Source organism: Sinohyriopsis cumingii, chromosome 5 (assembly GCF_028554795.1).
Source record: "Sinohyriopsis cumingii isolate HCF-2022 chromosome 5, ASM2855479v2, whole genome shotgun sequence".
In the NCBI taxonomy this organism is placed as follows: Eukaryota; Metazoa; Mollusca; class Bivalvia; order Unionida; family Unionidae; genus Sinohyriopsis; species Sinohyriopsis cumingii.
Window position 1 is genome coordinate 2074154 of NC_142965.1, and position 12588 is coordinate 2086741.

Consider the following 12588-nt stretch of genomic DNA (forward strand, 5'->3'; position numbering starts at 1 on the left):
GACAACATGCATAAGAAAAAGTGAATACTGGTACCAACCTTGGTAGCACAACTATAATTATGCTAGCTTAAAAACCTTTTGTGTGAACACAATATAAGCTACAGAGGTATTAGTTAATTAATTAATTATTTAATAACGAGAAGAAATACTTTATTTTTTTAGGTAGATTTAACTGTAAAATGGTCAAAATTCCAGGCTGACTTATATTTAATGTTAGATAAAAGACATTATCGATAATAAGTAAAATTTTGGTTCATGTGCTTTTCGGTCTATGCTGTAAAATAATGATAATGGATGAGTTATAAGACATAATTAGCAGTTGATTCCATTGTAATGCAGCTGAGTAAAGAAGGTTTTTACCAGCATATGTAATTTTGTCTTGAGTTGCATAACTTGTAGATCACCCTGTGATTACTTTTGAGCCACTTAATATAAACTTAAGATTTTCTGTCAAATATGTCCCTTCTTTCATAAAAACAACTAAAAATACTTATGATATTGGTTGTTGTTGTTCTAGGGTTTAACACCATTTTTCAGCACAAGATAGGCTATACATGGCGGCCAGTATAACTGGTGGAGGAAGAACCCTGGAAAACACAGGGAAGAACCACCGACCCACGAGAAGCTACTGGCAGGCTTTCCCACGTACCCATGCTAGCCAAGCCTTGGACTTGAACCCACGAGGTGAGATGGCAGTGATCCGGAACAGTGAGCGCTTTAGACCACTTGGGGCCCCTGATATTTGAATCTGTTAGTAAATTTCATCCATCTTAACCACCACATGTACCCCATTATAAATCAAGTCAAACTACAAACAACAAAGATCCTAATCTGGTGTAGAATAATGTGCCTCCAGTTCAGGGTCTATGTTGTTTGTTCTACAGATTACTCCTAACAAATTGCATAGACCCAGATCTGCTGGCACATTATGTGACGGCAGATCTGGGTCTGAGCAATTTGCATCTGCACTAAACTTATAAACAATACAGTAGTTAAAAAAGAATATCAGATGTATAATTATGTAATACCCTCTATCCTCACTTATAAAGTGATTCTAAGTGCAAACTGCATAGACCCAGATCTGTTGTTGCATTAAGGGTCTATGTTATAAGCATGTAAACATATATAGAGAATATCTATGTTTTGTTAGTAAGTATAGAGAAATATTCCACCAGTAAAGTGGAAACACTGAACTGGTACAAGTGACAAGACAAATTGTTTCCACTTCACAACTGAAATATTTACTTATATCTACACAAAAACATAGATTTTCTTTTTATTTTATAGTTAAGAGGCAAAAACCTTCAATTTGCATGGAACTGTTTCTCCAATCTGGGTCAATGTGATTAATGGCTGCATTAGTAAATCAATTTTAAAAAAATCAGGATGACTTTTAATTTTTGTTTGATTAGACTACAAATTCTGCATTTTGTCAAATTCTTAACTCTTTTCATAAAAAACTGAAGAAGACTTTTACAGTGAAGATTGCTGAAGAGGGGCACTGTAGAAACCTTACAAAACAGTCCAACAGACCTGGGAGCACAACAACATTAAACAACAGATTTTATGACTGAGTTTACTTCCAAGGACTTTTGTGGTTCTAGATTTTGGATATTTGTTTTTTTAAATCGAATTCAAATATAAATTTTTGTGTGATGGCAAACTTACAGTCAATCCATTTGGTAACAAGCACTGCACCCGAATTTTGACTGTTACTCAATTTCTGTCTGCAATTGACACTAATCAATGCCTGTTTTGTCCATCGCTTTCAGATACTTTTGTCATTGCGCTGACAGGTAAAACTGCTACTTAAAACAACTTTATTACTATATATAATCAAGTGTGCTGTATTTTTTAATTTTTAAAACAGCTTTAACAACTTTAGTCGTATCACTATGATGTTAGCAATGTGGCAGTTTACTGTGATGTCTAGAACTAATGATACAGACATGTAACAACATGTCCCACCCCATTATTTTGACACCAGGTCAACCAGTCCGGATATTAACCTCTTAATACAGAGTGCCAAGTGTGACAGCTGCAAGTACCATTTTTTTTAAATCTTTGCCTTGGCTGGTGTTTGAATCCAGGACCTCCCACATCCAAGGCAGATGCTCTAAACTGGAGCGGTTATATATAAATATAATCAAGTTTTTCTTAAAAGTGTTGTTGAGTATAAATGGCACATGATAAATGTATGGCCTATGGGAAACACAGAGTATTGAATGCCAACAGGTCAAGTAAGTTTGTTGTTGAGTATAAATGACACATGATACATGTATGGCCTAGGGGAAACACAGAGTATTGAATGCCAACAGGTCAAGTAAGTTTGTTGTTGAGTATAAATGACACATGATACATGTATGGCCTATGGGAAACACAGAGTATTGAATGCCAACAGGTCAAGTAAGTTTGTTGTTGAGTATAAATGGCACATGATAAATGTATGGCCTATGGGAAACACAGAGTATTGAATGCCAACAGGTCAAGTAAGTTTGTTGTTGAGTATAAATGACACGTGATAAATGTGTGGCCTATGGGAAACACAGAGTACTGAATGCCAACAGGTCAAGTAAGTTTGTTGTTGAGTATAAATGACACGTGATAAATATATGGCCTATGGGAAACACAGAGTACTGAATGCCAACAGGTCAAGTAAGTTTGTTGTTGAGTATAAATGACACGTGATAAATGTATGGCCTATGGGAAACACAGATTATTGAATGCTAACAGGTCAAGCAAGTTTGTTGTTGAGTATAAATGACACGTGATAAATGTATGGCCTATGGGAAACACAGAGTATTGAATGCCAACAGGTCAAGTAAGTTCATTTGCTGAAATTTTTCATGATTCATGTGGAGAACAAATTATGAAGACTACTTTTTGTCGCTTGGGGTTTACTTTAAGGCATTTTTTTATGGCACCTTCAAACTGATTACATAAATGTAAATCAGAGAGTCAAAAGTCTTGACACATTGTAAGATCAGTTCATCCTGATTGGGGCGGGGGTAAGAGAGAGAGAGAGAGAGAGAGAGAGAGAGAGAGAGAAGGTGGGAGGGTGATAGAGATGGAAAATGAAGGGAAAAGTCCTAAATATGGAAATACATCACTCGATAACATGCACAAGGGCAGATATATTTCCTGAAATGAAAAAGTAGTTCCAAAACTAAATTTGACACTGTGGCAATATCATTTTTTGTTCCAAGTGAATGAACAAGTTTGATACTGTATAGTGTATGAAATGAAAAAGTAGTTCCAAAACTGATATTGCCACTGTGGCAATATAATTTTTTGTTCCAAGTGAATAGACAAGTTTGATACTGTATAGTGTATGAAATGAAAAAGTAGTTCCAAAACTGATATTGACACTGTGGCAATATCATTTTTTGTTCCAAGTGAATGGACAAGTTTGATACTGTATAGTGTATGAAATGAAAAAGTAGTTCAAAACTGATATTGCCACTGTGGCAATATAATTTTTTGTTCCAAGTGAATAGACAAGTTTGATACTGTATAGTGTATGAAATGAAAAAGTAGTTCCAAAACTGATATTGACACTGTGGCAATATCATTTTTTGTTCCAAGTGAATGGACAAGTTTGATACTGTATAGTGGATGAAATGAAAAAGTAGTTCCAAAAATGATACTGACATTGTGGCAATATCATTTTTTGTTCCAAGTGGACGGAATGGACAAGTTTGATACTGTATAGTGTATGAAATGAAAAAGTAGTTCCAAAACTGATACTGACACTGTGGCAATATAATTTTTTGCTCCAAGTGGACGGAATGGACAAGTTTGATACTGTATAGTGTATGAAATGAAAAAGTAGTTCTAAAACTGATATTGACACTGTGGCAATATCATTTTTTGTTCCAAGTGAATGGACAAGTTTTATACTGTATAGTGTATGAAATGAAAAAGTAGTTCCAAAACTGATATTGACACTGTGGCAATAAAAGTTGTATCACCACTACGGCAATATCATTTTTTGTTCCAAGTTTGATACTGTATAGTGTAGGAATGTTGAGACCATTGTCCAATGACTATGTTCCTACACTGTACTGAACGAGTTGTTTCCTCCAACTCGGAAAAAAACACTTTTGTGGTTTTGTATTTATTACGTATCACTTTTTTCACACAGTCTCCTAAAAGGATTTTAATTTATATTTTCAAAAAGTGAATTAGGCATTTGGCATTTTATGAATCATTGGTCTGTATTTAAAATATGGATTTACTCTATAGCTTTGAATTTTTTAAAATGTTACCAATATATGAAGCATGCAAATATCTTTTTCTACATTCTTTACTTTACAACCAAACCTGATACAACGGTCACCTATGTAAGACAGATGCCTTAACAAGTCAGCCACATTTTTCAAGACTCAGTATATTTCGTATCAAGAAAAGCTCAGTACGAGAAGTCACCTCTAACAGTACATCCATTTTTAACCTGTCACAAAAAAGCTCTCTTAAGCAGGTTCCCATGTACAGTGTAAAAATGTATAATCTACAATTGCTCTCTGCCGATAATATGGGAGGTGAAGAAGTTCAACTGGTAGAGCATCAGACTCTTAATACAGGTATCACAGGTTCGATACCCACCCAAGACAGTTTCCTTGATGTATCCTTAGGAAAGGCAGTATTTCCTCAGTATGATCAGCATCATATAAATATCAAAATTTTACAAGTGTTAGTTACGCTATATATATATTCCAAACTAAAACAGATTTGTATGGCTATTCTCAAACTTACCCGCCACCTATTGTGAGTACGTGGTTATCTCCTGCAAGGAACATGTTAGCTGTATTTGGAATATCTTCCTGGTGTAGCCCAACCCACTCGTACTTCAATTTCTCTGGTTTCAGTGTGAAGAGGAACGTTTCTCCTGTACCAAAATAGGATAAATTTTTGGAGCTCTGCTTCCTATCTCGCCAGTAACTGGAACAGAATGCACCAAATATCTGCAAGAAAGATATTAAATGGGTTTGATGAGTTTTCTGACAAATTACAATTTTTGAAACTTGCTTTGAGGTAACTTTCCAAGTCAGTTTGATAATAGTGCCTTATTTATTTGTTTATAAGTCATGTCCAACTGTAATCTTCACTGTCCCAGATCTCTGCCGGCACATTATACAATGGCAGATCTGGGTCTGTGCAGTTTGATAGGTGTTATCAGTGGAATAAACAACACAGACCCAGATCTCTGCCAGCAAATTATACAACGGCAGATCTGGGTCTATGCAGTTTGATAGGTGTTATCAGTGGAATAAACAACACTAACCCTGATCTGCAGGCACATTATACAATGGCAGATCTGGGTCTGTGCAGTTTGATAGGTGTTATCAGTGGAATAAACAACACTAACCCTGATCTGCAGGCACATTATACAATGGCAGATCTGGATTTTTGTTGCTTGCTGTTTGATTTGACTTAAAGTGACTTTATATGGCAGGTTTAAATTTGTTTCAGAAAAGATGCATTTTAATTCATATGTATCAGCCCAGCAGGAAAACAATCTAACTTTAGTGAAGACCCATTATTTTTTTTTATAAAGCTATACAAAGCCTCTATTAAATAGGTAAGGAAAATGTAAAATTTTCTAGTCAGTATAAAAAGCAAATGGAAGTATCAATAAGCAACCACTGCCAAGACTCACTTGTTTGAAATTAGTATTCAATTTCAGGCATACCTGGCTTTATACATCCCCTCCCTATTATTTTGTATTTCTTCTGATTTTATGCACTACTTTGGATAAATATAACTCCAAAATGGGCGAGAACTTTACAAATGCTGATACATGCCCTCACCCCTTTGATTTTGGAATCAAGTCACAGTCATCAAATTTGTTAAGGCTTTGGTTACATTTTCAAAACTTCAGTACATGTCCTAAATCCAGAGATGTTATTTTGTTCATAAATTTGATGAATCATTACGATGGCAAGATGTTCCCTCTCCCTATGTGGTCTCTGGATCAAAGTCATGTTTTACACCCAAGGTTTGGGCATGCGCTAAACATGCAGGCCGTGTTTCTTTTTCACAGTCAATTGGTCGCACACTGGATTCCATCATGCAATGGTATTACTCATGCCAACCCCATTAATTTGTTAGACCAATCAGCCACTCAAGGCCCCTCCCCATTAAGTACATACATAACAGAGAGCGCTTTAGACCATTTGGGGCCCCTCCCCATTAAGTATATACACTACACTATCCATTATCAGCTGTTTGTTATTACGACTACTCGTAAAAATGCCTGGAAAAATGTCAGGTGTGACACAAGGCATAAAGTTTCAACAAGTCATCCAGTTAGCCCTAATAAAAATGGTGCTTCTCCGATGCCTGCCCTGGTAATCATCCTGAAAATCTTATCACTACTTTTTTTTTTAAAACTTCAGTCCTCAATGAAAATGGTGTCAATTTGATTTTTTGATTTCCAAATATGACTGCCCTAGTGTCTATCTTGAAATTTTTTTTCTCTCTCCTTCCTGAAAAAATGGTCATAACACATGAAGCTTTAAGACTTCTTATAATATCAAGCTTGTCTCAAATGAAAATGGTGCTGATCTAAACTCAGCGTTGTTGGTCATCAAACAACTCATTGTCCTTCTGAATGGATTATCATAGTGTCACAAGTTTTCCATAAAAGTCTTATGTAGATGATCCACGAGGAACATTTTTAGTTAATGGTTGCTTTAACTAACATGGGATCTTGTGGGCCCTGACTGGCCGAGTTGTACAAAGTGCTCGTCATTATAGATCACTGCCATCTCACCTCTGTCTGCATGAGTTCGAGTCTCTGGTTCAGCCAATGAGGTATGTGAGAAAGCCTGCCAGTAGCTTCTCGTGGGTCGGTGGTTCTTTTCAGGGTTTTCCTGGGTTCTTGTTCCACCATTTATACTGGCCACCATGTATAGCCTATCTTGTGCTGAAAAATGGCGTTAAACCCCACAACAACAAAAACAACAACATGGTATCTTCATTTAAAGGCTGAAAATGATATTTAAATGTTTCTGCATGAAGATTGTGCCAAGCTGACCTCCACCACTGCTGCCATGGTGACTATCTTAAAAATCTTGTTCCGCTTAGTCCTCCTGTAGATGGTCATATCGAAATAAACTTTTCCCCAGACTTCTTATGATAATTAAATGGTCCTACATAAACATGCTACCAACCTGACATAAACCATAACGACCACAGCTACCAACTTAAAAATCAATAAAGTATTCCTCCTTTTAAAAGAATGGTTCTATCAATGTCATAATGTTTTCAAAAATCAGTGTTCCACTATTCAAAGGGTCTCAGCTTTACAATAATTCATGACTTTGATTTTTATTTACCATCTCTTTATCCACTGAGGAATGGCTAGAAGGATTTGGTAAAAACTGTAATTGCACGAAAGAAATCACAAGTAACAGGTAACATGTGTTACGTATATTTGTGTGCTTAACTTTTGTCAATTATTGTAAGTTGTAGTTTAGATAAATGCCAATATTTACATAGTAAATTTTTGTCCATCATTGTAAGTTGTAAAGAAAATGTTTACATATAGTATTTGTTTACATATAGTATTTGTTTACATATAGTATTTGAATATTGTAGGCTATGTCCAGTCTTGTTTACAATAACAGTGCAATTTTCTGTTGGAATGATTCACATTTAGGTCAAGTGAAAATATGTATAAAAAGGGATTTGAGAGGAATTATTTATTTTAAATATTCACAGGAAGTGATAAAGTTCCTATTGATTTTTGGATTGATATATATACACTACTTTGGATTATTGTGAACTTATTCAAAGACATTCTCGATTGCTTCATTGTGTTACATCAGTACATTCAAGACTACTAGAATTTAATTGGAACAGTCTATATTTTTCAACTTGTGATAAGACATTTTGGATCATTTAGGCTTTACTTCACAATCCTATAAGTTTCTCTTGAATTTTCACTTTGTACTGCAGAAAAATAATTACTTGTTGAATTTACTTAAATTTGTTGGTTTCACTTTTTTCTGTTACATATTTTAAGACCCAGAGTCCAAACACATGTTTGTGGACAAGTTGACACAGATATATTTTTGGATAAACTCTACTGACATCATACTGTATGTCTAACTGAAAGTAGATTCTACTTACCTTCTTCGAAAATTACATGAAAACCTATAATGATGTATTTGAGTTCATTTTCCAGCACAAGTTTAAACAGTTCATGGGAAGGAAGATGGGTTTATAAAGAACAGGGCAATATTTATATGCTGTCAGTTGTCCACAAAATGTCTGGGTATAATTGTATTTTATTCATAAATATTTCTGGCTTTTAATTTTTTAAAATGCCACATATTCTGGGTCAGAAACTGATTAAAATCAAGATAACCAAGTGGGCCTGATATCACTCACATGGCTTACAAAACTTAAAGGCTGACCATTTCTATAAGTAGGCTTATGTAGTATTGTAAAAGCACAAACTAGATAAACTATCTTCCAGACTTACTACTATGTTGATTTTACCTATTATCCTATAGCCAATAAAAATTCTTTCAAAAGATAAAAGTGTAATCATTATGCATATTTTCTTGCCCATAAGTCATCCAAGGTTTAATTATGGAATACAAAGTCACACACATCGGACACAATCTGAAAGAATAATACAGGTTTGGTTTTTTTTGGCTTTTGGGGATTTTGTTTTTTGTTTTTAAGGGTTTCTACTCATGGTAATTTAACTTGGAAGGATAAAAGCATACTGAGGTACATTATATTAAATGCCAGAATTACAAAATATAAATTCCAAATAATCTGTAGATGCTAGCCTATTATGTGTCTGTAATCTGCATAATACAACCAATACATCAACATATATAATGGGGCATCATTTTCTAAAGATGAAAAGACAAGTTGATCTGTATATCAATAATATATTGTATTGCAGATTGTGTATTGCAAATGGCATCAATGTATGGCACAGGTGCAAGATTTCAAAGAAATTCTTATCCTTTATTGCAGCACTGCACATAGCTTATGCTAGCATGTGTCTACAAAATCCCAAAGAATATTTGAATGTTGTACTTTTTCTTCAGTTATAAAATACAAATTATTCATTTTAATGCTTAAGGTCTATTACTTTGCTAATGTTTATAAATAGTTCTATTTAAATGTATGCATCTTTTAAAAAAAATTAAATCTTGTCTTCACAATTTTTGAAGAGTAAGATCTATAATCCCAAGCCACTGATTCTAAATAACATAAGGAGTGCTGTCATAAATTGTGAAGAAATTGTTAAAATGCTTGGAATTGACACTGTCAACTGAAATTTGATTCACATGTATAAAATCTCTGTAGGAAAGCTTCAAGGCAACTGTCTGTCTTGAAAAGCACTGGTTATAAGTTTACTAGACTCAACAAACTAACAATCTTGTACACATTTATCCTCCCCAATTTCAATGTCTGTCCCATAGCCTGGCATTTCTCCAGCAGCAAGAATACAATAAAATTTGAAAAACTACAAGAGCGTGCTTTGAGATTTGTGTATGATTATTTTACAAGAAGCTGTCATAAACCATTTACTTAAGGCAAAAATGTCAACTCTGAGGGTGTGCAGACTGTGGGTTATGGCTCTAGAGACTTTCACAACAATGAATAAGCATGCCTCCAAATGTTTGGAAGATTTAGTTAGTTTTAAACATAATAAATTTAATATCAGATCTTCAAATATTTTAGATTTTACCAAACCATTTGAGAGAGCAATCAAACTTTAATTCATTTAGATCTTTAATTCTTTCCTGGAATGGTAAAGACTGTAAATGTAATATCTCTAATACTTCCTCTCCCCTCAACCCGGCCATGAGGACAGCAAATGTTTGAATCGGCATTTGTCGTCCGTCTGTACTTGTTTTGTGTACTAATAAATACTAATCCTAACACTAACCCCTCCCCTCAAGCTGGCCATGAGGACATCAAATGTTTGAATCAGCATTTCTTGTCCATCTGTACTTGTGTACTAATAAAGCACCATAATGTTAGCTCCTTTCTTTTTAAGTACGGCATAAGCAAGTTTTATTTTTAGTCCAAATTAGGTGTCTTCTGCATTATTTTAAATTTAAATTCTGACCAATAATTTAAAAAAATAATAATCCTAAGTTGTGTTATTAATTTATCCAGGATACTAAATTCACTTTTACTCAATGACTTTTAAAATTCAGAATTTACTTGCTAGTGTCTTATGTCATGCGATGTGTGTTTTGTCTGATTACTTTTTTAAAAATGTATTATGATGTGTTTTGTCTTGCTAATTATATCTGTTGTATTGCCTTATTTAGTTTTATGTAATGTTGTTAAAAAGCTCATTAGAGCTTATGTCGAATTGTTGCTTTAAACTGTGCAGAAGTTAAATAAATCTTATCTTAAATAAGCAATATAATGGGTTACTTCCCTTGCTTTAATTTTGAGAGAATTTAAAAGCAAAACATTTTTTAAATAGCAGTCTAACTGTGCCGAATTTACACAGATTTATAGAGATGGATGGATATATAGAGATATAGCTCTTGCTCATTAATATTCAAATCTGTCGGAGATAATGATATAAACCGAAATTCCTAATTTGAAGATAACAGGATGACAAACAGCAAATGTTGAAGGATCGATGCAAACATAACCTGCCATGAAGCTCAAAAAGCCTTATGGCTCAATGAGCTAACTATCATTATAAAGGACCCAGCCTCCCTCCTGAAAAAATGTGCCTAGATACCAACTTACTTGTGGGAAAGGTCATGGTTAAGTATCTATGGCAGAGCAGAGTCAATAGGTCAATGAACTGTCAACCAGTGTTGTCTTCACTGATCATTTAATAGGGAGATAAATTTCTGATTTAGGATTATTCTGATGGTGAACCATTATGTACTATGTTTGCTGACTTAGGTCAAGGAAGTAGGTCACTGATTTACCAAAGGCAGAGGGTTTAATTTCTGTCTTGAAAAGAACTTTATAAGATCAAGAAGCAAGTTCACAGCACATCTTGACTAAATTGCCTGAAAATGTAATCTGTATGTACCTCACCTTCAAGTGTAATGACTGCCTGTATGACCTATTTACAGGTTATTGAACATCTCGGCATACAAATGACTACCGTATATACTCGCGTATAAGCCCAATCACGCATAAGTCAACCCCCAAACTGAACAAGTATAAACATTAAAATATGCATGACCCAAGTATAAGCATAAGCCGACCTACAACTCCAAGACATCTCAAGATGCACGAGATAAGTTCTAAATGCTTTTATTTAGCCAAATTTATATTTTTTAAAAAGATACATGTTTACTTATCTCAAGGTTGGCATGCATGATTATTAAAAAAAATTATATAAACTTGTTACAAAAGTAATAGATTTAATTTTCTGTTTTCTTATTGTTTCTGCCTAATTTAGACTTGTGTATAATTTGATTGAATGATGACAAGAAGTTAGCAATCACAAGTGGATATAGGAGGGGAAAATAGTTGCCACATGTATGATGATGAGGCTGCTTGTTAAGGTAACTTTAGTTCAACAAAATTGAGAATCCTTTATTTGCCACTCAATTGCTGGTGCTTGCATAACACACAATAGTGTAGAACGTGGTTTCTTTGAATTATGATGGAGGGCCAGTCATTTGCACAAAATAGTTGCATCGATAAAGATTAACTTTTAATTAGTCGCATTGGCTTTCTTGCTTGTTTATTTAAGACTAATCTTTAGCTATTGTGCAGTTTGACCTCAACTGACCAAAATATGAAAATAGGACATGTCCTGGTGGAAAATAGGGTGCGTCACAGGGAGAAACGGCGAGTCTTTTTGCGAATTTCACACATATTGGACCAGGAAGATAATCAATATTTAGTGAAAACAAGGCTTTAAAAATGCCACACAAAAATCTCCCGATTTTGGGTCCCAATCTCTATTTTTTTTATTCAGTCTCCATACTTGGCTTTTTGAAAAGCTCATAGGCATGCCTAACACCCCATTTTACAAAACTACAGTAATAATAATAATAATAATGCTTTATTTATAGAGGGTGACTCATTAGTCAAGGACTATTCTCCCTTGAGGCCCTCTTAACTCATTCAGCCAAAATCCCGCCTATAGGCGTGATGAGGCTGTACCCTACTTCTGAGCTCTGGAGCATCAAGGTCATTTTGAGATACACCAAAGTGGGTGGTATTACAAAAAAGCACACAGATATAGCTCTACAATGATACCAAATAATCTGGATGTTCTAGTTGTACTACAAAATACAGAGGGAAAAACCAAATTTTTTGGAGCAGTTTTTTTTTTTTCATCCAAAATTTGCTCGTGGTTGGAATTCAATTTTGTGTCAGGATTTTAGACTTTTTGGCCTCAGATCTAAGGCAAACCAGTATGATCTGCAAACAGACAGATGAACCTTTGCAAAAAGTAGGATAAGATGGGCATTTGGAATAAAGAATGGTCTCGATGCAAAAATAATGGGTTAGTTTAGCAAATAAAAATAAAATAAAAAATAACTCCAACTTTTACCCTTCTGCTCATGTGTGAGCCAAATAGCCAATGAAAAACTATGTTTCTAACACAACTAGGCA

The 12588-nt window shown here is 34.5% G+C and overlaps 1 protein-coding gene across 1 annotated transcript in view; it reads right to left on the bottom strand.

Annotated features, from left to right (window-relative positions):
- The window catches only part of LOC149798526 (GTPase-activating protein skywalker-like), a 153544-nt gene that overhangs the window by 1571 nt on the left and 139385 nt on the right, over window positions 1-12588 (bottom strand). Inside the window, exon 10 of the mRNA XM_089957337.1 lies at window positions 4756-4964. Coding sequence (XP_089813463.1) covers window positions 4756-4964 — 209 coding nt within the window. The remainder of the gene's footprint in view (window positions 1-4755; window positions 4965-12588) is intronic.